The following is a 24,476-nucleotide window of genomic DNA, read 5'->3' on the forward strand; positions in this document are numbered from 1 at the left end:
AAAAAGTATAACTAAAGAGTAAATTAATTCTGTATCTGTAGCAGTGACTTGTCAAATTTGTTAAAATCATCATTCACCGAATAAAATAAAAATTAAATTGTGAATACATATTACATTAAAGAAATAGAAATAAATAATTGAAAATGACAGTAAAAAATAAAACTGAAGAGCCCAAGAAAGAAAGCGCTGAGCCAGCACCAGCACCTAACGATGATTTGGTATTAAACATAGTTTTGTTGTAAAAAAAGTAATACGATTTACTTTGCGAAAAATTTATAATGAATATGATTTTTCTTGCAGTCTGAAGAAGATAAACGCCTCCAAGAAGAGCTTAACATGCTTGTTGAGAAGCTTACCGTAAGTTATAACAACTAAATCTTTATTAGAGTCGGTCGTTGTCCTAACCATGTATTTTTTTATACTTACAGGGAAGCGAGGTGGAACTGTATTTACCAGCGCTCCAGATGCTAAGCAACCTTATAAGAACTTCAACAACTTCTATGACATCAGTACCTAAGCCATTAAAATTTCTAAGGGAGCATTACCCAGCACTTAAAGTAGTGTATGAAAAGATTACTGATGAAAAGACAAAGAAATTTTGTGCTGATGTCGTTTCTGTGCTGGCTATGGGTGTTAGTGGTTCTCCTGTAAGTAATTATTTCGACAAAATAAGTTATAAAATTAAAATGTTTGGTATAGATTGATGTTTTTGTTGTCTACTGATTAACAATAATATTTATCAAATGTTTTAGGATGCCGCTGAAAAGAGGGAATGTCTTAAATATTGTCTGCTAGGGACAATGTCAAATGTTGGAGAATGGGGACATGAATATGTTAGGTATGTTATGAATTTTTGTAATTTTATCATAGCAATGACATGAACCCCTTTAAAGATACATAAACATTCCTGGCCTTAAAATATTAACATGAAATTCAGATTCAGTTTCCATCTTTGGTGTTGGCCTAGAACATTCCTAGTAACAATTGTTAATTCTTTATCTTCATCATATATCACGCTTTTCTTGTGGAGGGTTACATTGATTTATGCTCCTTTTTCTAATATTGTGTTTCGGCATCCGACTAACAAATTTCAAAACATCAAATAACAAGTCATCTGTTATGATGTATTCTAGCTTTCTCTCTGTTAACAGATTTAGCAGATTAAAACACATCTGCTAAACAGTAGTCAGCATCACTTGTACATTTTCAGTTACATTTGACTACTGTAAAGAATTATTTTCTGACATCATTAAAATATAGCAAACTATGAAGTAACTTGTGTACCTCACCAGCTAAATATTATCATGGTTCTAGTTTATATTTACAAACTTGTCCTGCATACATATCATGTATGCATAAACGTATCATTATTATGTTATGCAAAATCTTTCTTAATTTAATAAGGCTTTTAGTAAATTTTTTTCTATATTGAAAGCCACACAAATGTGGCTTATGTGACCCTAGGATCACAGTTTGATGGCCACTGTCATTTGGTATTTTCAGCCAATGGATGACCACTGTAAATATGATTCTTGTAAGGACTTCCAAATACGACAGTCTCATCATTACTTTAATACCACATTAGGTGTGAGCTCTAACATTATGATATAAGTAGTCTGCGCCTAATGTAATGTATTTTAACCACAGAATTATGAATACTCTGGGATTAGCTTCTGTCACACACTTACAAACTACTTACAAACTAGTTTGAAAGTAATATGCTACTCTGCAGTGTTTGAAAAAATAGCTATATTGCCTTAAATTTGAGTTGAAAATTGTTTATTCTTTACAATTACTTATTTTTTATTCACAAGATTTCTTTTGCAAAAGTTGTTGTTTTTGGTTATCTTTTGTTTTTTTGTAGAAAATTTAATTTATTTAAAAAAAAAATAGACTTTAATAGAGCTCATATAGGCCAAGGCACATTACTAAATAAAGTTTTTTTGTTTTTTTGTTTGAACATTACATTAAAGTCAATTATTTTATATTACAAACACATAAGCATATATCTTCATATATGAGAATAAACGGGCCACCCCTCATCGGACCTTCTATTGTTAAAGCCTCAGTGTTCTACGTTCTATGGTTTTAACAATAGTGTAAGTAAAAGTTAATGTATAGTATAACTTACTTTATTCAGGCAACTAGAAGGTGAGATAGCAGAAGAATGGAACCTAGAGAACATGCACGTACTAATGCCCCTAGTGCGTGATGTTGTCACATTTGACATGCAGCACTCTGCAGAGATCCAGGCTTGTGATTTGCTCATGGAGATAGACCGTTTAGATCTGCTGTCGCAACACATGGACCAGAGCAATTATCCCAGAGTCTGCCTTTACTTAATTGGGTATGTACTATGTATTATATGTCAAAGTCAAAGAAATTAATTTATTTCAATTAGGTTTAGCTTACAACTACTGTTGAAGATTGTTTTAGTATATAAGCCTGATTGTTTAGTATATAAGTTTGATTGTTACGTAGTAATGTAGCACTAAAGATATTTCCTTTAAGATAAGTATATAATAAGTATAGTATATACCAATTTGTTAGCCTTCGTATAACTGAAATAGTTTACCTTAGATATAAGCGACAAATAAACATATTATATAACAGGCTTTTATTATCCACTAGAATAAGTTATAATATCTGTTAGCTGTTAACTATGCAGCGACCTTGTAGGGACTGGTATATAGCTATCTTTGTCTAGCATACCTCTCTTTCGTTCATATATATCCATCCCACTCTAACATATAAGTTTGTCTCGTTTGTACAATGTATTTTAGTTAAAATAAACAATAAAGATTGCGCACGCTTAATAGCTAATAAAACTCGGCTACACCGAGCATTTGCACGCATTTCTCTCTCGAAGCGACAAGCGAACGCAACTCTACTATTCAAGAACAACGTGTTTTATTTCTACGTACTCCCTGTGGTTTGGACCATCCAAAATCCACCACAGTGCATGGTCCTTCGTACCGGATTCAACGAGCCGGCAAACATCAGTTGAAGAAAAGCTCAAGCAAGAGAGTGTCTCCGCGGGCAAGAACCGAAGAGGAATCGACCTATCGCCGCTGAACAGGGTTCCGCGGGCTGGGAAGATCGTTTGGTTGGGCCACGGAACAGAAGTGACGTCAAGAAGTCTGCCTTAGTACGAAGAAAAGGCATCGACCCTTCGCTGCGGGTGCATTGAGGCGAAGCTCAGTAGTAGCTGCCGAAGACCGCGAGGCTTGTGGGGAAGATCGTTTCGCCGCACTACAGACTAAAGAAGAGTCAAGACCACAAGAACGAAGAGGCACCAATCGTCACTGCGGGTGCATTGAGGCGAAGCTCAGAAGAAGCTGCTGAAGACCGCAAGGCCTTTTGGGCCACTTCGTCGCGTGGAGAAGACACTAAGCGGTTCGCCGCGACTCATCTGTTCACCAACTAACGGTGTCAAACGGTGAACAGTGAGCTAACGCCTTAACGGCGGGAGCAGTATACCAGACGATACTGCCAGTTTGCCTTAACCGGCTATAAGTCTGTACCAGTCTGATCGCGCCAATACGGTGCACGTGAGATAGGGGTCCTCCTAGTAGGCACAGCCGAGGGTGTCGGGCGTTCCTCCCGATACCTGAGCACTCTAACCCTCACGTGTTACCCTCTGTTGGGCGATTCCCACCTCACCTAATCCTCATTCCATCCCTGGGAGAGTGTGTCCTTCGGGACCCTCAAGCAGGACTGTTAGGGCTGATAGGGCAGTAGGGAATTAGGGACTTAGGGACGAGAAAACTCAAGACGAGTACTATGGAGACTCGAAGCAAGAAGTCCAGAGAAAACACGAGCGATGAGTCAGGCGGCTCATCAAGAACAGAAGACTCATCAAGAACAGAATGTACAACTAGTACTGAAATATCGTCCGGTAATGAGAGAACAACCAGTTCCGAAGGGACAGATAAAACATGGAATACAGCACTGTCTTCAGGTACCGAAAGGTCAGATCGCACCACCGCTACTGGAGACACTCAAAGCACGATGTGCGAAAAATCAAAAAATAAACCAAGTGGAAGTCACACTTCGCAAACTAGACGCGCCGAATTGCAAGCCCGTATAGAACTGCAACAAAGAGTAAGAGAGCGAGTAATCGCTGACGAAGAACTAGCGCGTGCCAAGCTAGAATTAATAAAACTCGACTTAGAGCAAAAAATCGACCAAGACATAGACAATCGAGCAACAATAGTACATGAATGGACGGATAAAGCACCACCTACCTCAACTACAAACAATACCGACTTAAATCAAGGTATCAATGCTTCACTGCTATCATTATTATCAAAAGCAGTACTAAAACAAGATAAAAATGACGACGCACCGATAAAACCACCAACGTATATGAGCGAATTGTGTTTTTTCGACGGAGACCCAATTAATTGGATACCATTCATTAGCCACTACAAAGATACCGCCTCATTCTTCAGTGGCATAGAAAATGTTGCACGCATTCGAAAAGCGTTAAAAGGACTAGCAAAAGATACAGTCAAATCACTACTATATACTAGCACTTCACCAGATATAATTTTAAAAGAATTAGAAAGAATAAAGAATTTAAAATAATATATATTTATATTTAAATATATTTAAATATTATAATGTCGATTAGCAGTATTGATAGTGACCTTTATTTGTCTATGTCGTCTAGCTCCAGTGATGATAGCTTCCACAGTACATCTTTACTTCCGCTTAATGTTACCCTTGATTCTTACTTCTCAGATTGTCTGAAAAACTTTAATGTTGTCCATTTAAATGCGCAAAGTATCCCGGCTCATTTTCCAGATATGCTTGCGTCTTTTGAGTCCCGTAATATTCATGCCATTTTAATTTCAGAATCTTGGCTGAAAACCTGTTTACCCTCAACTTCCTACTCACTGCCCGGTTATAGGCTTATCCGTAATGATCGTGTGGGTAAGGGAGGGGGTGGAGTAGCGATCTACTTACGATCTTACATTCCTTTTTCTATTGTTAGTTCGTCTACTCAACCTCCTTTACCTGATGCAGCTGAGCATTTATTACTGGAAGTCGAACTTTCACATATTAAAATTCTTCTTGGAGTATTTTACTGTCCCCCTTCTATACCTAATTACTTTCACTCTTTTGAAATTTTATTGGAAAATTTAATTCCTCTGTATAGTCATTCTATTATTTTAGGTGACTTCAATACATGTTTACAAAAGGATGACTATCGTAGCAAGAAGTTTTTATCTATTCTTGATTCTTGTAATTTATCTGTCCTGCCTCTTGCTGCTACACATTACTCTCCTGGTTGTATTCCTTCACTTCTAGATGTCATTATTGTCTCATCTCCTGATTTCGTTTTTAAGCACGGTCAATGTCCTGCCAACTCTTTTTCTTATCATGATTTGATCTATCTCTCCTATAAAATACGTCCTCCTAAAGCTAAATCAAAAATTCTTCTGCAGCGTAACTTTGCAGGGATTGATAAAGGTCGCCTTTGCGAGGACGCAAATAATTTAGATTGGACTGCCATTACAAGTGCAGACACTCTCGATCGTAAAGTGGACATTTTTAATACTTTGATTACTCAACTATACGATATGCATGCACCAGTAAAACCTGTCAAAATGAAGCACTTGCCTGCTCCTTGGCTATCGGAGGAAATTAAATTGTTAATGCATAAAAAGAATACAGCTAAGCAAAAGTACAAAACGAAGGACTCCGATATTAATCGTCTAAAATATCACAAAGCCCGGAATCGCTGCAATACATTGTGTAGAGATGCTCAACGACGCCACATTTATAAATCTGTACAAAATAGTGACACCGCTAAAACTTGGAAATTTCTTAATACACTTGGAGTTGGAAAATCATCTTCGAACAATCCTATAAATATTGATTTAGAACTTCTCAATAAACATTTTTCTACTTCCGATACAATTGACAGTACTGAAAAGGAGTCCATTCTTAGCACTCTTTCTTCTATACCAACACCAGATTTTCTTCCGTTTACTTTCGAATCTTTTACCGAATGTGATGTTAAGAAGAGTGTTTTGTCTATCGCTTCGAATGCTGTTGGATCTGATAGCGTAAGCCGTAATATGATTATTCCTATCATTGATATTATTTCCCCAGTTCTTACACATATCCTCAACTATTCCATTTATTCCAGTGAATTTCCACAGGCTTGGAAGAATGCACAAATTATTCCTCTTCCTAAAAAAATTAGTTCCACAACGTTTTCTGACTTCCGTCCAATTTCTATTTTGCCGTTCCTTTCTAAAGTCCTTGAAAAACTTGTCTTCCATCAGTTATCCGTATTCTTAAACCGAAATTTACTTTTAAGTCCATTACAATCTGGTTTTCGTCCTGGTCATGGTACGGTTACCGCTTTGACTAAAGTTACTGACGATATTCGTTGGGCGATGGATAATAGACAACTCACTGTACTAGTTCTGCTTGATTTCAGTAATGCTTTTAATTCTGTAGACTATGACATTTTGTTGAGTCTATTACGCTCTATTAACATATCTCCATCGGTTATAGACTGGTTTCAGAGCTACCTCAAAGGCCGTAAGCAGCGCATTCGGGTTGATGACGTCTTTTCATCTTGGTGCGATGTTACGGCAGGGGTACCTCAGGGTGGCGTGTTATCTCCATTACTTTTCTCTATCTTCATTAATTCGATCACTCAAAATATAACTTCTCTTTACCATATGTATGCAGATGATATCCAAATATACCGCTCATCATCTCTTGAGAACCTAAATTTAACTGTCTCTGCTATAAACTGTGACCTTAGCGCAATTGATATCTGGAGCAGACAGTATGGGCTCAAGGTAAATCCCCTAAAATCTAAGGCCATTATTATTGGTAGTCCTGCCCTCATCTCAAGAGTTGATTGGGTAGATCTCCGGCCAGTTTTGTATAATGGTACCACTATTCCTTTTTGTGACACAGTTAAAGATCTTGGGGTACATCTTGATAACCAGTTGTCGTGGTGCGTGCATGTCAAAGAGTTGAGTAAAAAGATGTTTGCTACTTTTGGCTCACTGAGACGTTTAAGATCATTTTTACCAATTCCTACTAAAGTTATGTTAGCACATTCTCTTCTTCTTTCGGTTTTAGATTATGCGGACGCGAGCTATCTAAATATAACTGAGGACCAACTCAATAAACTTGAGCGACTTCAAAATCTTGCTATTCGGTTCATATTTAGCCTACGCAAATATGACCATATTTCTGAATTCCGTCAGAAGCTCAAGTGGCTCCCTATTCGTCGTCGCCGGGATCTGCATGTACTTTCACTTTTGTACTGTGTGTTGTTTAATCCAAAATCTCCTGTGTATCTGAAGGAGAAATTTACGTTTCAGGGAGTGCAGTCTGAACTGAGACAGTGTCGATTACTAACTCTATGTTTACCCGTGCATAAGACGAAATTTTATAAACATTCTTTCGTTGTGCAAGCCGTTAAGTTATGGAATGCTCTCCCTTTAAATATACGGCAATCAAAGACACTGGACATTTTTAAAAATGCCGTAAAGTCTCATTATCTGGTGCAGTAAAGTCGATCTGTATATATTATTTCTTTTCAATATAAGGTATTTATTAGTATATTTTGATATGTATTTTATTCAATATTGTAGGTATTTGTGTAATATTGTTTATGTATTAGGATGTAAATTATTTGTATGTATGTGTATTACTAATACTATGGTTATTTTTGTTTTACGCCACCTGCTGATGTCCTTAAGTTTTCCTAAACCGAAGGTTGCCTGGAAGAAATCGCTACTTAGCGATAAGGCCGCCTTTTGTATGCTGATCTCTTCCTAATTTGTTTTTTATTTCACTTGTTTTTGTCTTTGTGGTGTGCAAATAAAGTATATTTATCTTATCTTAAAGAAGATTTGGCCAACCTACATACATTATAAAAAGCGAAATAGCTACGCTCGATCGACTACCACGAATGTCGGAAGACATCAAAGGAATAGGCGCCTTCGCAAGCGCTGTATTCAACAGTGTAAACACAATCAAACAACTAAATCGAAAAGAATATCTATACTCTACCGATATATCTGACAGAATAATAGATAAAATGAATACAATAGTCAGATTCAGATGGCAAGAGTACAAATGTACTAGAACAGACGAACCAATACTCAGTGTACTCTCTGAGTTTCTAAACGTGATCTCAGACCAGTTTGATGAACCAAGCTTATGTTTCAAATCCAAATTCGAAAACAATAAAGCACGACCCACTGGAAAAGGAAGAGTCAACACGACTAACCACGAAATTGATTATGAAAGTGACGAAGACTCCAATTACGATAGCGAGTTCGAAGAAGAGATGCGAATCGTCTTAGCCGCATCCACAGTCGATGAAAGAAAATGTTTCTTATGTGATCAAACTCACGAAATAGCAAAATGTCAACAGTTCACAAAAGAAAACTTTAAGAAACGTTGGGAAATAGTAAAGAAATACAAGATGTGTTTTAAGTGTCTCAAGATTAACCACCGGCACATACAATGCAAATCAAAACCGTGCGGCAAGGATGGCTGTATAAGAACACATCACAAGCTGTTGCATCAAGATAAATCAACCCCAGAACCAAACAAAATAGTTTCGGTAAACCACGTCGGAACTTCCAAGACCTTTTTGAAAATAGTGCCTGTTGAGCTCAGCGGACCAAATGGCACAGAAACCGTGATGGCATTGCTGGATGAAGGATCAACTGTAACTTTATTAACAGACGAAGTAGCCGATATTATAGGAGCTAAAGGACCCGAAAAAAGCCTATCAATCGAAGGTATAAGTGGTCAAATGACAACGGAACGATCAAGACATATCAAGATTCGAATTAAAGGATTTATTTTTATGATAGCCTTCAAGCTCACACCATCAGCCAACTCAACCTCATGCCGCAGTCAGTAAAACAGGAAGATCTGGAAGACTGTCCGCATTTAGACAACATATCAGACCAATTGATATACGACGAGACACCACCCTCGCTACTCATAGGACAAGACAACTGGCACCTTATCGTTACCAGAGAAATAAAAACCGGTCATTCATCAAAGCCTGTGGCATCACTCACTCGCCTAGGCTGGATATTACACGGTTGCAAAACGGAAATCCCAAAACCCGTATTGTTTGTCAACCACGTAAAGCAAAAAGGGACAGAAGACATCAATAAACTAATAAAAAACAATTATGACCTGAACTCATTAGTCATAACACAAAGAAAGCCGATTAACGACCGAGAACAAAGAACGCTAACCAATTTGGAGAAAACAATACACAGCTTATGTGAAGGAAGATTTAATAGCCTTTTACGAAAAGCAGATGACAAAACAAAGAGGATTAACATAGCTAATTACCTGCGACAAGTTAAATTACACAATTACAAAGAACTCATGACGAAAGGCACCATTCAGATGTCCAGTAGGTACATTCACTTACCTGCTATACAAAATAACCCGACACTAACTCAGTATCTAACTCATTTACTGAATATACATACATTGAATGAAAAACAAAGAATTGTATATATTGCCGCTGAAAACTTAAACGTCAAAAGTTTAAATGTTGTACTCTCTAATCCTAACCTGCAAAAACAACTCTTCAGAGCATCAAATGAACCCATCATCATAAAGAAATTCAGTTCAAATCGCCCCGATAACATAGGGTACCAAGAAAAATATGGCAAGACACTAGAAATAATAAAGCCAACAAACGACGACGCCTTACGATTTACCGTAAATCTACGTCACACTTCTGATGATTTCATCAATGAAAAACAACTACCTACAAAACGCGAAGTCGCCAGCGCCGTAACGTCTGTCTTTGACCCTTTGGGCCTAGCGACTCCGGACCTAAGAAAGACTGTAATACAAAAACTGTTGCGCACCGATGTAGACTGGGACGAGCACGTGCCTTCAACCTTGAAAGAGCATTGGAACTACTGGTTAAAATATCTAAATCGCTTGAGTGAACTCAATGTATCACAATGCACAAACTCCCATAACGAGGGGGAGCTACGCAATTTCGTCAACGCGAGCGAAACCGTTTACACTGCTACTGCCTATTGGAGAACTTCCTGCAACAACGAAGTTAAACTAATGACTGCGAAAGGAAAAATAGCATCGTTAAAACCTACATTAATTCCACGATTGGAACTACAAGCCGCATTACTGGGCTCAAGACTCTCGTCAAACATAGCCAATGAAATATACACCACCATCCAACAAAATCATGAATGGTCAGACTCCAAAACCGTACTAGCATGGATCAAATCTGACCCACGCATTGTCAATTCTTTCGTCGCCCACAGATTGGTTAAAATACAGAAATTCAACCAACCCTCAGAATGGCGATATGTACCTACCGCTCTAATCGCCATAAGACTTCCTCAAGAAGACACACTGCATGCCCTACTATTTGAAGCAGAACATTTAATAAACTCAAAACCGATAACAGAATTATCTCCAGACCCAGACGACCAAAAGAGCTTAACACCCAACGACTTCGTAACCGAAAGATCATGGGGTACCTACCATATGGGAGACTTCACGGTCCATGAATTGATTGGGCCAGCTGCATGGAAAAACGTACAACGCTTCGCCAATCATTTCTCGAATCGAAGGCTTGTCGAATACCCATCTACGATAACGCCTCGATATAACACAACAAAACGTGTTCTTCAATTCAACCGTCGGGGTCATCTTCATTATTGTCGACCACTCATTTCCCCGAGATATCGTCGTGACCTGCCCTGGACAAGATGGAAAAACCCGCATCGTAGACGTTCGGACGACCGCGGGAATCCTGATGAGACTCGCTACCCGCTTGGTTAAGATATCACAATCTTCTTCCCTGAATTGAGTGCTTCGGGCTACCGCTTCGCACGAGGGGGAGACTGTTGAAGATTGTTTTAGTATATAAGCCTGATTGTTTAGTATATAAGTTTGATTGTTACGTAATAATGTAGCACTAAAGATATTTCCTTTAAGATAAGTATATAATAAGTATAGTATATACCAATTTGTTAGCCTTCGTATAACTGAAATAGTTTACCTTAGATATAAGCGACAAATAAACATATTATATAACAGGCTTTTATTATCCACTAGAATAAGTTATAATATCTGTTAGCTGTTAACTATGCAGCGACCTTGTAGGGACTGGTATATAGCTATCTTTGTCTAGCATACCTCTCTTTCGTTCATATATATCCATCCCACTCTAACATATAAGTTTGTCTCGTTTGTACAATGTATTTTAGTTAAAATAAACAATAAAGATTGCGCACGCTTAATAGCTAATAAAACTCGGCTACACCGAGCATTTGCACGCATTTCTCTCTCGAAGCGACAAGCGAACGCAACTCTACTATTCAAGAACAACGTGTTTTATTTCTACGTACTCCCTGTGGTTTGGACCATCCAAAATCCACCACAACTACTTTCGAAACATTAGGTACTGTTTAAATATTATTAGGTAATAATTGTTTGAAAACTTAAAATTAAAATTACAAGGGTTCCAATGCGCCTTGTCTGAGAAGAACCCACAACAAACTCAGCCTCAGCCGGGTTTATTTTTTTATAGGTTTTGTTTATCACCAGTCTAGAACTAAGTACATTATTGTATATGATAAGATTTTTCTATAAGCTTTGCAACCAAACTGGACAAGAGCAAAAATGGCCTAGGAAAGAAGTAGTAAAAGAAACTAGCAGCCGCTTACCACTTTGCTTGCATAGTTCCTGTTTTCGATTGAATATAGGGATAATACGTAACCTAAGACACTCACAAATAATGTGGCTTCAGCAGATCTAGATATTACCGTCTACACCCTCCCAAACACAAACTAACTTTACCTCTTTATAATATTAGTATAGTTTAGGGTTAGAGCCAAATTAAGGGGATTCCCCTATTCTTAAACCGTGACCCGAACTAAACTGACCATCAATGTCAATTTAAAAATGTGGATTTTGAAATTGCTGTAATTTGCTTGGTTTTTTTTCTCAGTGGTCTCTAGTGCCCTAAAACTGTGTTCTTAAGTCTTTGCTTACAGTTTGTTTCATGTAGGATGGGTTCCACGATAATATACTCCGCCCACTTGAATATACTAGTGTCATATTGTGTAATGTACAGTGTAACATGAAAAACAAAGACTGATAAAACATCAATACAAGTAATGTTCCTTTTATTATAGCTGTGCCAGTTATGTGGTGGAACCAGAGGCCACACAAATCTTACAAGGTGTGCTCGACACATACTTGCGTTTCAACGAATACCCTCGTGCTTTACTAGTTGCTATGCAATTACATGACAAGACCAAATGTGAAGAAGTCTTCAATGCTTGTAATGACGTGTGAGTACTTTAATATCGTCTAAGGAAATTCAATAAATATTTATTAAAAGTTTAATAAATTTCACTGATAAAAAATTCATTTTTTGTGGTATAATTGAATTGTTCATTTGTTGGATATGAGACAGATTCTCCTATTAGCTTTTTTTCTAGCTTCGTTTCCCAGATTCTCCTTTTAGCTTTATTTCTTGTCTGACATTTATACAAAAATTGTTTCTCGATTCTTAAGATATTTGTTTATCTCTAAATGATGTACAATAAGAGATTTGTGACTCTCATTTATTTTAATTTTTTTCTTTAACATTCATATGTTCATATATGCAATGGAGATTATTGTATATTATCCATGGAATGCCTATTTATTGATTTACCTATGGTCTTTTATTTTTAGCCTAATCAAGAAACAGCTGTGTTACATGTTGGCCAGACAATATGTCCCATTAGACTTGGACGATGAAGATTTACGGACTATACTGTTAAATGCCCACATAAATGATCACTTCTTGAGCTTGGGTAGAGAGGTAAGAAACTTTCTAGTATGGGAACTAGATTTCTAAATAAACTGAGGTATTTTTTAAGATCATAGTTTTTAACTTATAGGATAAGGTAGGATAAAGGATTGTCATGACAGAATTTAACATTTTTAGTCCTTTAGTTGTTCACACAGTTGTTTGCTGGTACCAGTAGAAAGCTCATTATAATAATTATATTTTTAGCTGGATATTATGGAGCCTAAGACACCTGAAGAGGTATACAAAACATGGTTAGAGTCGGCTGGCTCAGCTCTACGGCCATCATTGCTAGCAGAGCATCCAGTGGACTCGGCTAGACAAAACCTCTCTGCCACATTTGTGAATGCCTTCGTCAACGCAGGCTTCGGAAGAGATAAGCTGGTGACAACTGAAGATGGCAATAAATGGATGTACAAGAATAAAGATCATGGTTTGTTGCTGTTTTAAATACTAGACCTGACCATAAATATTACAGGGAACAAAAAAAAATATCTTTGAAAGTTATAAGATGTATAGAAAAGTGTTTGAGAGCATTTGATAGATAGTGCATAGGTGTGAAAAACTAAAGGTACTTTCTGAATACAGGTTAACAAAACAAACCATCAGTTTATACACAGAAACTAACTTTATCTGTAATCTATATCTGTAATATATGTTTAATTGTATCTGAAAATTAAACGGATCTTTCTGTCTTATTTATTAATATTTGTTTTTTAGTATAATTAACTATTATACAACATGCTAGTTTCACCGTCTCTATGACGACCTGACAGTTATTAGTCCAATACAAGAAATCCCTTAACAATATTAAAAATTAAAAAAAAATCAGTCAACTTCCAGCATAAAAAATAATCTACATTATATTAATCAAACATCTTATATGCTTCCTTCTGATCAGTTTAAAGGCGGTGCCAAGCCAGTGATGTATTATTTCAAGCTATATATTGCTGAGGTTCTTTCAAAAACGGCTTGAATTGTACTTTGTTTTTTTATAATAACAGTAATGGATAATATACATTTGGTACATTATGTGGGATTTCAGTTTAAGACAGAGGAAACTTCACAGTGTATATATATTTTTAGGAATGTTATCAGCAGCAGCGTCACTAGGGATGATCCATCTGTGGGATGTGGATGGTGGCCTGACTCCCATAGACAAGTACTTGTATACAGCTGAGGAGCACATAAAGGCTGGGGCGTTGCTCGCTCTCGGTCTCGTAAACTGTGGTGTGCGCAATGAGTGTGATCCTGCACTTGCTCTTCTGTCAGACTATGTGCTACATTCCAGTGCTAACTTGAGGATTGGCAGTGTTTTGGGTTAGTATTATATTATAGTCAGTAACTTCTTTATTTTCCTGCATTGTCACTTCTTTCAGTATCAGCTATGCAGTTCCAACACCTGTACTATCAGATCAGATCAGAGAGGCTGTAGAAGGGGTTTTCTTTGTTGGGAAATTTCACATTGTAATAATTATACTAATGATGATATTAGGGGGCAACTGGGCAAGGGATCGAGAATTGTGGGAAAGCTTGGAGGAGGCCTTTGTGATAGGGGACAACCAGACGAACTCTGAATAAAGGCTTTTTTATTTTTACATGATAAAATTGTATTAAAATGTGAAATTTCCTTCTTAACAGTACTGCCACTTAATACACAATGAAGTTTTAGTACTTTCACCTGTGGTGCTAACATGCAACCACTGAAGATTAATAGAGAAAATATTGTTGGAGGTGGAGCTGTCCCAACATAAAGAAAGATATAGTGGTATTTCTGGTTGAAGTTTGTCTATTTTGATTCACGAGATAATCTCGTTGATTAAATGTTAGCACAACTGAAGTTTTGTCCTACTAACATTTTAAAGTTTGGTTTTTGATCATAAAATATATCGTGTATAGGTCTCGGCATAGCGTACGCGGGCACGCAGCGCGAAGACGTGCTGTCTCACCTGCTGCCCGTGCTGGCCGACACGGCCGCGCCGCCCGAGATCTGCGCGCTGGCGGCCGTCGCCTGCGGACTCATTGCCGTGGGCTCGTGCAACGGTGACGTAAGTATTACCTGATCGGCATAGCGTACGCGGGCACGCAGCGCGAGGACGTGCTGTCTCACCTGCTGCCCGTGCTGGCCGACACGGCCGCGCCGCCCGAGATCTGCGCGCTGGCGGCCGTCGCCTGCGGACTCATTGCCGTGGGCTCGTGCAACGGTGACGTAAGTATTACCTGATCAGCATAGCGTACGCGGGCACGCACGTGACGTAAGTTATATTACCTAACTAAGAAAGCCAAAATGCCGAAATACAATTATGAGAATTGGTTGGTTTCCTAAAAAAGCCTGTTTCACCACCTTCTCATAAGTTTGTAAGCTTGTTCATAAATTTTGTCTATGTTGCGTGACTTGACAGTAAGAAAGTGACATACCTTACGTGTAGACTATTTAATACTTATCAAAAGGTGATGAAACAGGCCCTAAATATAATTGTATAAAGTGTTTATTAGTATGTAAATGATTGTTTATTTTTATCTGGTTGACAGGTAACATGTGCCATTATCCAACGGCTCATTGAAGACAACAAAGATTTGCATTCTTCAACCTATGCGAGGTTCCTACACTTGGGCCTAGGATTGTGTTTCTTAGGTAAGTGTAAAGCCTATCTATTTATATAGGTTATAATTTAATTTTTTCAGAATTTCACATTAACAAAAATATTTTTGTTTCTTGTTCCTGTGTGTTGTATATTTCTGTCACAAATGATGTTTCCTATAATATGGTGTTTAAATTTGTAACAGACTATTTTAACAGCCCACTACAGGGCTAGGCATCCCTCGTTATAGGAGACGGTATATGGATTTCAGAGTGGCATTTACATAAAACATTTTATTTGTAAAATCTGGGTGATGTTGTTGTTTTTATTCATCTGTTTTTTTTTGTTAAATAAATCAATTAAAACTGTTCAAAAGTAAATATTTGTTTGCAGGATGCAAGGAGCGTACCGAGGCGACAATGGCAGCGCTGGAGGTGCTCCCTGAGCCGCAGCAGTCGCTGTGCCAGACCACGCTGTCGATGTGCGCCTACGCGGCCACCGGCGACGTGCTCGTCGTGCAACAGATGCTGCACATCTGCTCCAAGCACTACGAGACAGATGTACGTTACACACACGCACACACTCGAACTGATGTTCTATCCGCGGCGTGCACAAGCACTATGAGACAGATGTACGTTACACACACGCACACACTCGAGCTGATGTTCTATCCGCGGCGTGCACAAGCACTATGAGGCAGATGTACGTTACACACACGCACACACTCGAGCTGATGTTCTATACGCGTCGTGCACAAGCACTACGAGACAGATGTACGTTACACACACACTCGAGCTGATGTTCTATCCGCGTCGTGCACAATCACTAGGAGACAGATGTACGTTACACACACGCACACACTCGAACTGCTTTTCTATCCCCGTCGTGCACTTGCACTACGAGACAGATGTACGTTACACACACGAACTGCTGTTCTATCCGCGTCGTGCACTTGCACTACGAGACAGATGTACGTTACACACACGAACTGCTGTTCTATCCGCGTCGTGCACTTGCACTACGAGACAGATGTACGTTACACACACGAACTGCTGTTCTATCCGCGTCGTGCACTTGCACTACGAGACAGATGTACGTTACACTCTCGAACTGATGTTCTATCCGCTTCGTGCACAAGCACTACGAGACAGATGTACGTTACACACACACTCGAGCTGATGTTCTATCCGTATCGTGCACAATCACTACGAGACAGATGTACGTTACACACACATGCACACACTCGAACTGCTTTTCTATCCGCGTCGTGCATTTGCATTACGAGACAGATGTACGTTACACACACGCACACACTCGAACTGCTGTTCTATCCGCGTCGTGCACAAGCATCACGAGACAGATGTACGTTACACACACGCACACACTTGAGCTGCTGAGCTATCCGCGTCGTGCACAAGCATCACGACACGAATGTACGTTACACACACGCACAAAATCGAGCTGATGTTCTATCCGCGTCGTGCACAAGTACTACGAGACAGATGTACGTTACACACACGCACACACTCGAACTGCTGTTCTATCCGCGTCGTGCACGAGCACTACGAGACAGATGTACGTTACACACGCGCACACACTCGAATTGCTGTTCTATCCGCGTCGTGCACGAGCACTACGAGACAGATGTACGTTACACACACGCACACACTTGAGCTGCTGATATATCCCCGTCGTGCACAAGCACTACGAGACAAATGTACGTTACACACACGCACACACTCGAACTGCTGTTCTATCCGCGTCATGCACAAGCATCACGAGACAGAAGTACGTTACACACGCGCACACACTCGAATTGCTGTTCTATCCGCTTCGCGCACAAGCACTACGAGACAGATGTACAATATATGACTCTATGATTTTCTCTTTGTCTTTAGAATGAACAATCGTCGGCGGAAGATACAGCTTTCAAGAAACAGGACAAGAAGGAGTCTAAAGAGAGCAGCAGCAGTAGCTCCTCTGGTACAACTAAAGATGACAAGAATAAAAGTATGTATTCAAAACATTATTATCATGACATCCTTCTAATCAAGAAATCACTGTAGAGATCAGGCCGCTATTACATCAAACCTGTTTTTCCGCTTAATTTCTTTTTGCAGATTTTTGTTTTTTGGTGTATGACCTCTGTCTCCGATTCCGGGGGGTGTAGGTTCAAGTCCGGTCCGTTTTTCGGTTGTGTGCATTTTAGGAAATTAAATATCACGTGTCTCAAACAGTGAAGAAAAATCATCCTGAGGAAACCTGAGAATTTTCTTAATTCTATACGTGTGTGAAGTCTGCCAACCCGCATTGGGCGAGGTGGACTTATTAAACGCAAGCTTTTGGAAAAGGCTTATTATAGTGTTATTGATTATATTAATGATAAAAAAGCTTGGAGTTAAACTGTAATATATAACTGTGTGCTTAGTTTTAAATAAGTTTGTAAAACGGTGGTAAACAAAAAAAAACCTTGGCTGAGTTTGTTGTGGGCTCCTCTCGGACCAAGGCGCGTTTGGAACCCTCGCAACTTTAGTTTTAAGTTTTCGACTATTACGACCACCATTAGATTAAATTATGACATAATCTTGACCTAACAAAAGTGCTTGTAAAATTATTGCCTGAAATAAATGATTTTTGAATTTGACTTTAAGGCCATTTCTCATTTTGAGAGGAGACTTGGCTTAACAGTAAGCCGAATATGGGTTGTTAATGATGATGATGATTGCAATATTTGTTGTTACAGGCAAATCAAAGGAGAGCAAGAGCAAGGAGAAGGACAAGGAGAAGGAGGCAAACAAGGAGCTATCGTCAGTCCAAGCTGTGGCCACCCTGGGTGTCGCCGTCATCGCTTTGGGTGAAGAGACTGGTGCTGAGATGTGTACACGCATCTTTGGACAACTGGTAAACACTGAGTTTTTTTTTTATTTTATTCTTCACATTTTAGCCCTTGACTACCATCTCACTTGATGAAGTGATGATGCAATCCTAGATAGAAGCGAACTAACTTGTTAGGAGGAGGAAGAAAGTTCACATCCCTTTTCGGTTTTTATACGACATCGTACTAGAACTCCTTAATCGCTTAAGCGGTACGTCTTTGCAGGTAGGGTGGTAACTAGCCACAACCAAAGTCCCTGACCAAACTCCCACCAGCCAGACTTGGACCAATCAATAAAAGCTCAAGCAGCCCAGCTGGGGATGAAACCCAGGACCTCTGTCTTGTAAATCCACCACGCATACCACTGCACCACAGAGGCCATCAACCGGCTGGAAATGTTTTTATCTCTTTTTATACTTGTCATCTTGTGACAGCTATCATCTCCAAACTATAGGTCACAAGTTAGTCAATTAAACTAGTAGACACTTTAATAAGTAAAGTAGAAAGAAAGTCAATTTGATGATGTTTTGCTGTCTCTTCTTGAGGAGAGACAGCAATACGTTCACGTTATCTGCTTTTGTGAGACTGCCATCGGCTTAGATCAAAGTTTCTTAAACTTTTTTGTGTCGTAGACCCCTTGCCATGATTTTCCGTGTTGGGGTAGACCCCTACTTAATTGATATTGATTTTCTGTATCCTACAACTTACACTATTTTAAAAACATATACAATATATTTTTTACTTCATAGTCACTTTTAAAATAATGTATATGTTTTGATATTATAAAATAATATGATGTAAAACATAGGTACTATCAGTGTATGTGTACAATATTAACCATTTTCATTTAATGGACCGCGAAATTTTTTTTCGCTGACATAGACCCCTTGCAGTTTGTCATATAGACCATTTTGGGAAGACACTTCGATAAAGGGGAGAGAGCGGGCGGCTGATGCACACTCGCTACGCAGAATAACCCATCCTTTCAATCACCATGAGTGTAACAACGGGAACGGGATGTCAAAGTTCCTGTTTCGGCAAACTCTACACACCAAATAGATGTCTCAGCTGGGTTACAGTGATTGATGAAAGTGATATGTCGTCAGGGTCGGTACGGCGAGCCGGCCGTGCGGCGCGCGGTGCCGCTGGCGATCGCGCTGTGCTCCGTGTCCAACCCGCAGCTGTCGGTCATCGACGTGCTCAACAAGTACTCGCACGACTCCGACAACGACGTCGCCTACAACGCCATCTTCGCCATGGGGCTTGTCGGCGCCGGAACCAACAACGCGAGGTATCTCTTTTTTTATACAACAAGCGGACGCCCCTAACCCTATCCTACCTTACTCCCACCCTACATCTACCCTACCATACCACTACTGAACCCTACCCCTACCTTACTCCTACCCAACCCTTAGTATCCTATGTACGACTCCTGATTCTAAACTACCTTTCCACCAATTTTGAGCCTATTTGGTCGAGCCGTTCTTGAGTTATAAATAGTGCAACCAATATGACTTTATTTTAAATAATATATAAAACTAGCTGACGCCGCGCGGTTTTACCCGCATGGTTCCCGTTTCCGTAGGAATTCAGAGATAATACTTAACTTATAGCCTTCCTCGATAAATGGGCTATCTAACACTGAAAGAATTTTTTAAATCGGACCAGTAGTTCCTGAGATTATTGCGTTCAATCAAACCAACAAACAAAATCTTCAGCATTATAATATTAGTATAGATTTAGTTAATGCACACAAATCCTTAATGTTATATCTGTAAACTCCAATCCAATGTAGGATATACATTGGATTGGATGATAAGACTACCGGAATATGAGAAGCATGATGGGAGAAGTGTTTCATTTTCAATTTTATTATGAGTTTTGGGGTTAAGTCCTTGATCTGTCTTTTTTTTTTCCTAAAAGACTGGCAACAATGCTGCGCGCGCTGGCGTTGTACCACGGCAAGTCGCCCGTGCACCTGTTCATGGTGCGGCTGGCGCAGGGGCTGTGCCACGCGGGCAAGGGCACGGTGACGCTGTCCCCCGCGCACGCCGACCGGCGGCTCGTCAACCAGCCGGCGCTGGCGGGGCTGCTGGTCGTGCTCACCGCCTTCCTAGACTGCAAGAACAGTAAGTTTATGCATACAGTCATACAATGTGCCACAGCCAACTTACAATGTCTGCGGGCCCTCTTAAACAGAGATGCATATCTTAGCATTCCATGGATTCAACGTGTAGGTGCTGGGTCCATCGCGTGCTAGAGAGAAGAACTCCTAGCAGAGTCCTGAACTTGTGACTACAGGATGTAGGGTTAAGGAATTCCTTGACGATAGATCAACACTCCCCGTTCTCTGCTCGTAATGTGGGGTTTCTTTAACACCATAAATAAGCGACTATACATTTTAATATAGAATAGTAGAAGGGATATGCGTGACAAGTTAGCCCACCATACGCTTAGTTGAAATCCTATGCCTATAACAGAGCAATACTTCGCAGGTCATGCTTAAAAAGTATAAACACATCACATAATGTGCTGTCCTACGCACATCATCCTGAGAAATAGGTATCAAGCCTAATATTATACAGACAGTCATACTCTTCAAACTAGAACACAGCGCACCTGCTTGATGGTCATATTTCCATAGACAAACTCTGGCACAAACAGCTTTATTAATGTATGAGTATGTAACACTTGAACGGTGATAACATCGCACCTCTGTCCTCAGTGATCATGGTTTGCTCAAAATGTAAATAACTAGCTATTTATAATGTAAATAACCTTGATAAAATAATACCAATAAGTCAAGATATTATGTTAAGTCATTTAAAAAATTGCAAAGCGATTAAGTTGTGTTAATTGACTTTTCTTTTTACAGTAATTCTTGGAAAATCACATTACCTGCTGTATGTATTGGCAACAGCCATGCAACCCCGTTGGCTTGTCACCCTTGACGACAACCTCCAGCCCTTAAATGTTAGCGTACGTGTTGGTCAGGTAAGCATAACTTAATAGATTTTCATTTAATATTCTTTGTTTACTAGTACATAAGTAGATATTAATTTAAAGGGTACAATTTTGTTATATTACTTAATCTTCACTCGGGAGCTCTCTAATTATTATTGAACATTTAACAAACAATCTGGAAACAAATCACTGTTTGATAAGACTTTTTGAAGGTGCATAACACTAAATAATATAGTTAAAACTGTAGCCCTTTGGAATGGATTGCCAAGGGACATTAGATGTTTTGAATCATTAAATGTCTTCAAAGATCGTCTAAAAAGTACTACCTATCTATATTATGAATATGTATGTGCCTATTATTCTTCATATGTAGGTGTATGTATATATATATTTATGTATGTATGTATTATTAGTATGTAAAGTATATATAGTTTGTTTATTATAGCACTATCCGTTTTCTATTACTTGATTCTTACATTGCGGGTTGTCTGGAGGAGATCGCTATTAGCGATAAGACCGCCTTTGTGCATATTTCTACCTACTTATTTTGTTACTTGATGAATATTGTTTTATATTTTTATGTGCATTAAAGAATATATCTACCTATCTTTCACCTGCAGCTTATTCTGAAATGATAAAGAATATGTATAATATTGTGAATATTAACATTGTTAAGGTTAATTTAATTATGTTATTTACTTCCAGGCTTATCTATATGTATAATATTGTAAATATTAACATTGTTAAGGTTAATTTAATTATGTTATTTACTTCCAGGCTGTAGACGTCATTGGCAAAGCTGGAACCCCTAAAACAATTGCTGGCTCCCACACACACACCACTCCAGTGTTGCTGTCATTTGGTGAACGCGCAGAATTGGCTACTGATGAGTACATCCCATTGTCACCAGTCATGGAAGGCTTTGTGATTCTCAAGAAAAACGAGGACAGTGTCATGGCCTCAGTTCAGTAGAGAACTCATAATTATATCATTAATAATTAATTAATTACCTAGTATTAATTTTATAATGTATGTAATTTCCTTTGCGTTTTTAAATAAACAGAATAACTACATCATTTTTTAAAGTTTTTTTTTTTCAACAATTTGTTAATGTGAAATCACACAAGTGATGCCTGCTATGCTTAATGCTGCAGATGCTTTATTTGTTAGAAATTCCTATCCTGATTCCTGTGGGTGGGTGATGTCCTCATGTTTCTTGGGATTAAAATATGTCTACCTATGTTCCAGATTACATAAATTATAATCCAAAATAGCAACTAGTTGTTATACCATTAACACATTAACTTGGATTAACACATGATCTATGTAGGCAAAATCACAGAGTAAAACTAGTTCTATAGCGTACTAGTACATACTATAATGTCACAAATTCTTTTAGAGCAAATCATTTAACTATTATCCATAGATTTATGAGTAGGTACAGAGTACCTAAAATCTAAGCTATTCTTACTTTTTCATTGTATTGCAAGGTCTGGGTTCACTGCAAGCATATAATTTATACTACTAAAACCCATAGATTTACGATTCGGTACAAGTACCTTAAAACCAATGATGTTAGATGTGTTACTAGGTCATGAAAAATGAGGCACTCAAAAGAGAAAATTTCCACATCTCAATGTTAGTCAACAACAAACGTTATTTAAATAAATAATACATAAATATTGTCTACAATGTAGAGTTGTGTGTTCTGGAAGTGTGAAAATTATACAAATATACATAAATAAATAATGGAATTAAAGATAAAAATTGTGCATGTGTCCGCTCACTTTTGTAGCCTATTATTCAGATCACTTATTGTGGTGATTTTGTAGGGACATAACCAATCTATAGAATAAAATTATCATTGACTATAACTATGTAAATTGACTATAATTTCACTCATATTTTTATAATGCTGTAAGTGTCAGTCTATTATATAAAAGTATCGATGGTGTCAGTACTTTACAATCCAATAGTAGAATCTAGAACAATAGATATTTTGTATAATCAGGAAATGAGCTGAGTAAGCAGAGCAATATTTCATCAATGAAACTGTTCACATGTTTTTTACAATATAAAGTTTCTGTGATATTTATTGTACTTGAATCATTTTTTGTAAAATAGATAAGGAAGGCAAAATAATACACAAATTAAATTGAAAAAAATATATATTCTTATATTTCTACCTACTCATTATCTTTCGAGGAATTGGATTTGGAGCAATCATTGTTTTTCTCATTTGATTCAGGCGCTTCATCACTAGATTGATCACTATCTGATTGATTGCCTGTTAAATTACTATCTGTATTTTTAGGCTTTTTTGCTTTGACCTTTGCTTTCTGTTTTTTCTTTAATCTCTTGGCTCTTTTCTTAGCTGTTCTTTCATCTGCTTTAATTTTATTTTCTTCTATTTTATTATGATATTCTTCATCCAGTTTTTCCTGGAATGAAATAATGATAGTATTGTTATATAAAAAAAATACTTGATAGACACTAATCAAGAAAGTGAAAAATTCGAATAGCAATTTTAACAGCAAACAACGGGATATATTATCATTTTTTGAAACAGAATTTTGAGTTTTTACCTTTTCACTCTTTTCCTGTATAAACTTTTGTCTCGCATATTCTTTTCTTCGAAGATGTCTGTATACATGGAATTCTCCGGAACCCGCACCAGCACTTGATCCCATTACATTTCGTACAAAATCTGGCGGCGGAGCAAGGGTTTTCTGCTTAGGCCCGTCAGGAATCACAACTGGCTTATCCTAAAAAATATAGGAAATGCATTGCTTAATTAGCAATTTAATGTTAACTAATAATAATAATAATAACTTTACACTCACGGGATTCTTCATTAGTTTTTCTAACTTTAGCCTTTGAAGATCAGTTGCGTTTTTTATTACAACAGGTTTCTTTTCTTCATCTCCCCCTTCTTTATCTTTTGTACTCATGATTATTTATCTATCTTAATCGAAATAATAATAATTTATTTACGTTTCGTTTCTATTATTTTTGTTTGAAGTTTATTTTGATTGACGTCTAACGACCAAACAGTAAACTACTTACGTATTCTACATTATGACGTTTATTGAAGATGACGTACATTGACAGATCACTGGACAAGTGGACAGATTCATTTCATTGAATCCAAGATCTTAGCTAACTCAGCTCGGAGGAATCGTGAGCATAT

At 38.2% G+C, this 24,476-nt stretch overlaps 2 protein-coding genes across 2 annotated transcripts; one reads left to right on the top strand and one right to left on the bottom strand.

Annotated features, from left to right (window-relative positions):
• Window positions 1–38: 38 nt before the first annotated feature.
• On the top strand, window positions 39–22,364 carry LOC112046205 (26S proteasome non-ATPase regulatory subunit 2). Its single transcript, XM_052885328.1, has 18 exons — window positions 39–218; window positions 301–357; window positions 429–647; window positions 753–838; window positions 2,141–2,347; window positions 12,201–12,359; window positions 12,748–12,877; window positions 13,073–13,298; window positions 13,952–14,185; window positions 14,765–14,913; window positions 15,398–15,500; window positions 15,841–16,007; window positions 17,346–17,457; window positions 18,191–18,348; window positions 19,429–19,613; window positions 20,246–20,451; window positions 21,198–21,316; window positions 22,064–22,364. Exons 1-18 carry the CDS (start codon window positions 144–146, stop codon window positions 22,256–22,258), a joined length of 2,787 nt encoding a protein of 928 aa, XP_052741288.1. The 5' UTR covers window positions 39–143; the 3' UTR covers window positions 22,259–22,364.
• A 1,072-nt stretch (window positions 22,365–23,436) lies between these two features.
• Window positions 23,437–24,358, bottom strand: LOC112046183 (PRKR-interacting protein 1 homolog). Its single transcript, XM_024082729.2, has 3 exons — window positions 24,130–24,358; window positions 23,872–24,051; window positions 23,437–23,727 (listed from the first exon to the last, which is right to left on the bottom strand). Exons 1-3 carry the CDS (start codon window positions 24,235–24,237, stop codon window positions 23,473–23,475), a joined length of 543 nt encoding a protein of 180 aa, XP_023938497.2. The 5' UTR covers window positions 24,238–24,358; the 3' UTR covers window positions 23,437–23,472.
• Window positions 24,359–24,476: the final 118 nt, after the last annotated feature.

The sequence above is a fragment of the Bicyclus anynana genome, chromosome 14 (assembly GCF_947172395.1).
Source record: "Bicyclus anynana chromosome 14, ilBicAnyn1.1, whole genome shotgun sequence".
Lineage (NCBI taxonomy): Eukaryota > Metazoa > Arthropoda > Insecta > Lepidoptera > Nymphalidae > Bicyclus > Bicyclus anynana.

Bases quoted from the DNA above. Each gene is read 5' to 3' on its own strand.
- LOC112046205 (XM_052885328.1), top strand. From the start codon at position 144: ATGACAGTAAAAAATAAAACTGAAGAGCCCAAGAAAGAAAGCGCTGAG. The intron at 16,008-17,345 runs GTACGTTACACA...CTTTGTCTTTAG, and splicing joins CCAAGCACTACGAGACAGAT to AATGAACAATCGTCGGCGGA. The intron at 20,452-21,197 runs GTAAGTTTATGC...TTCTTTTTACAG, and splicing joins CTTCCTAGACTGCAAGAACA to TAATTCTTGGAAAATCACAT.
- LOC112046183 (XM_024082729.2), bottom strand. From the start codon at position 24,237: ATGAGTACAAAAGATAAAGAAGGGGGAGATGAAGAAAAGAAACCTGTT. The intron at 24,052-24,129 runs GTGAGTGTAAAG...TATATTTTTTAG, and splicing joins AAAAACTAATGAAGAATCCC to GATAAGCCAGTTGTGATTCC. The intron at 23,728-23,871 runs GTAAAAACTCAA...ATTTCATTCCAG, and splicing joins TACAGGAAAAGAGTGAAAAG to GAAAAACTGGATGAAGAATA.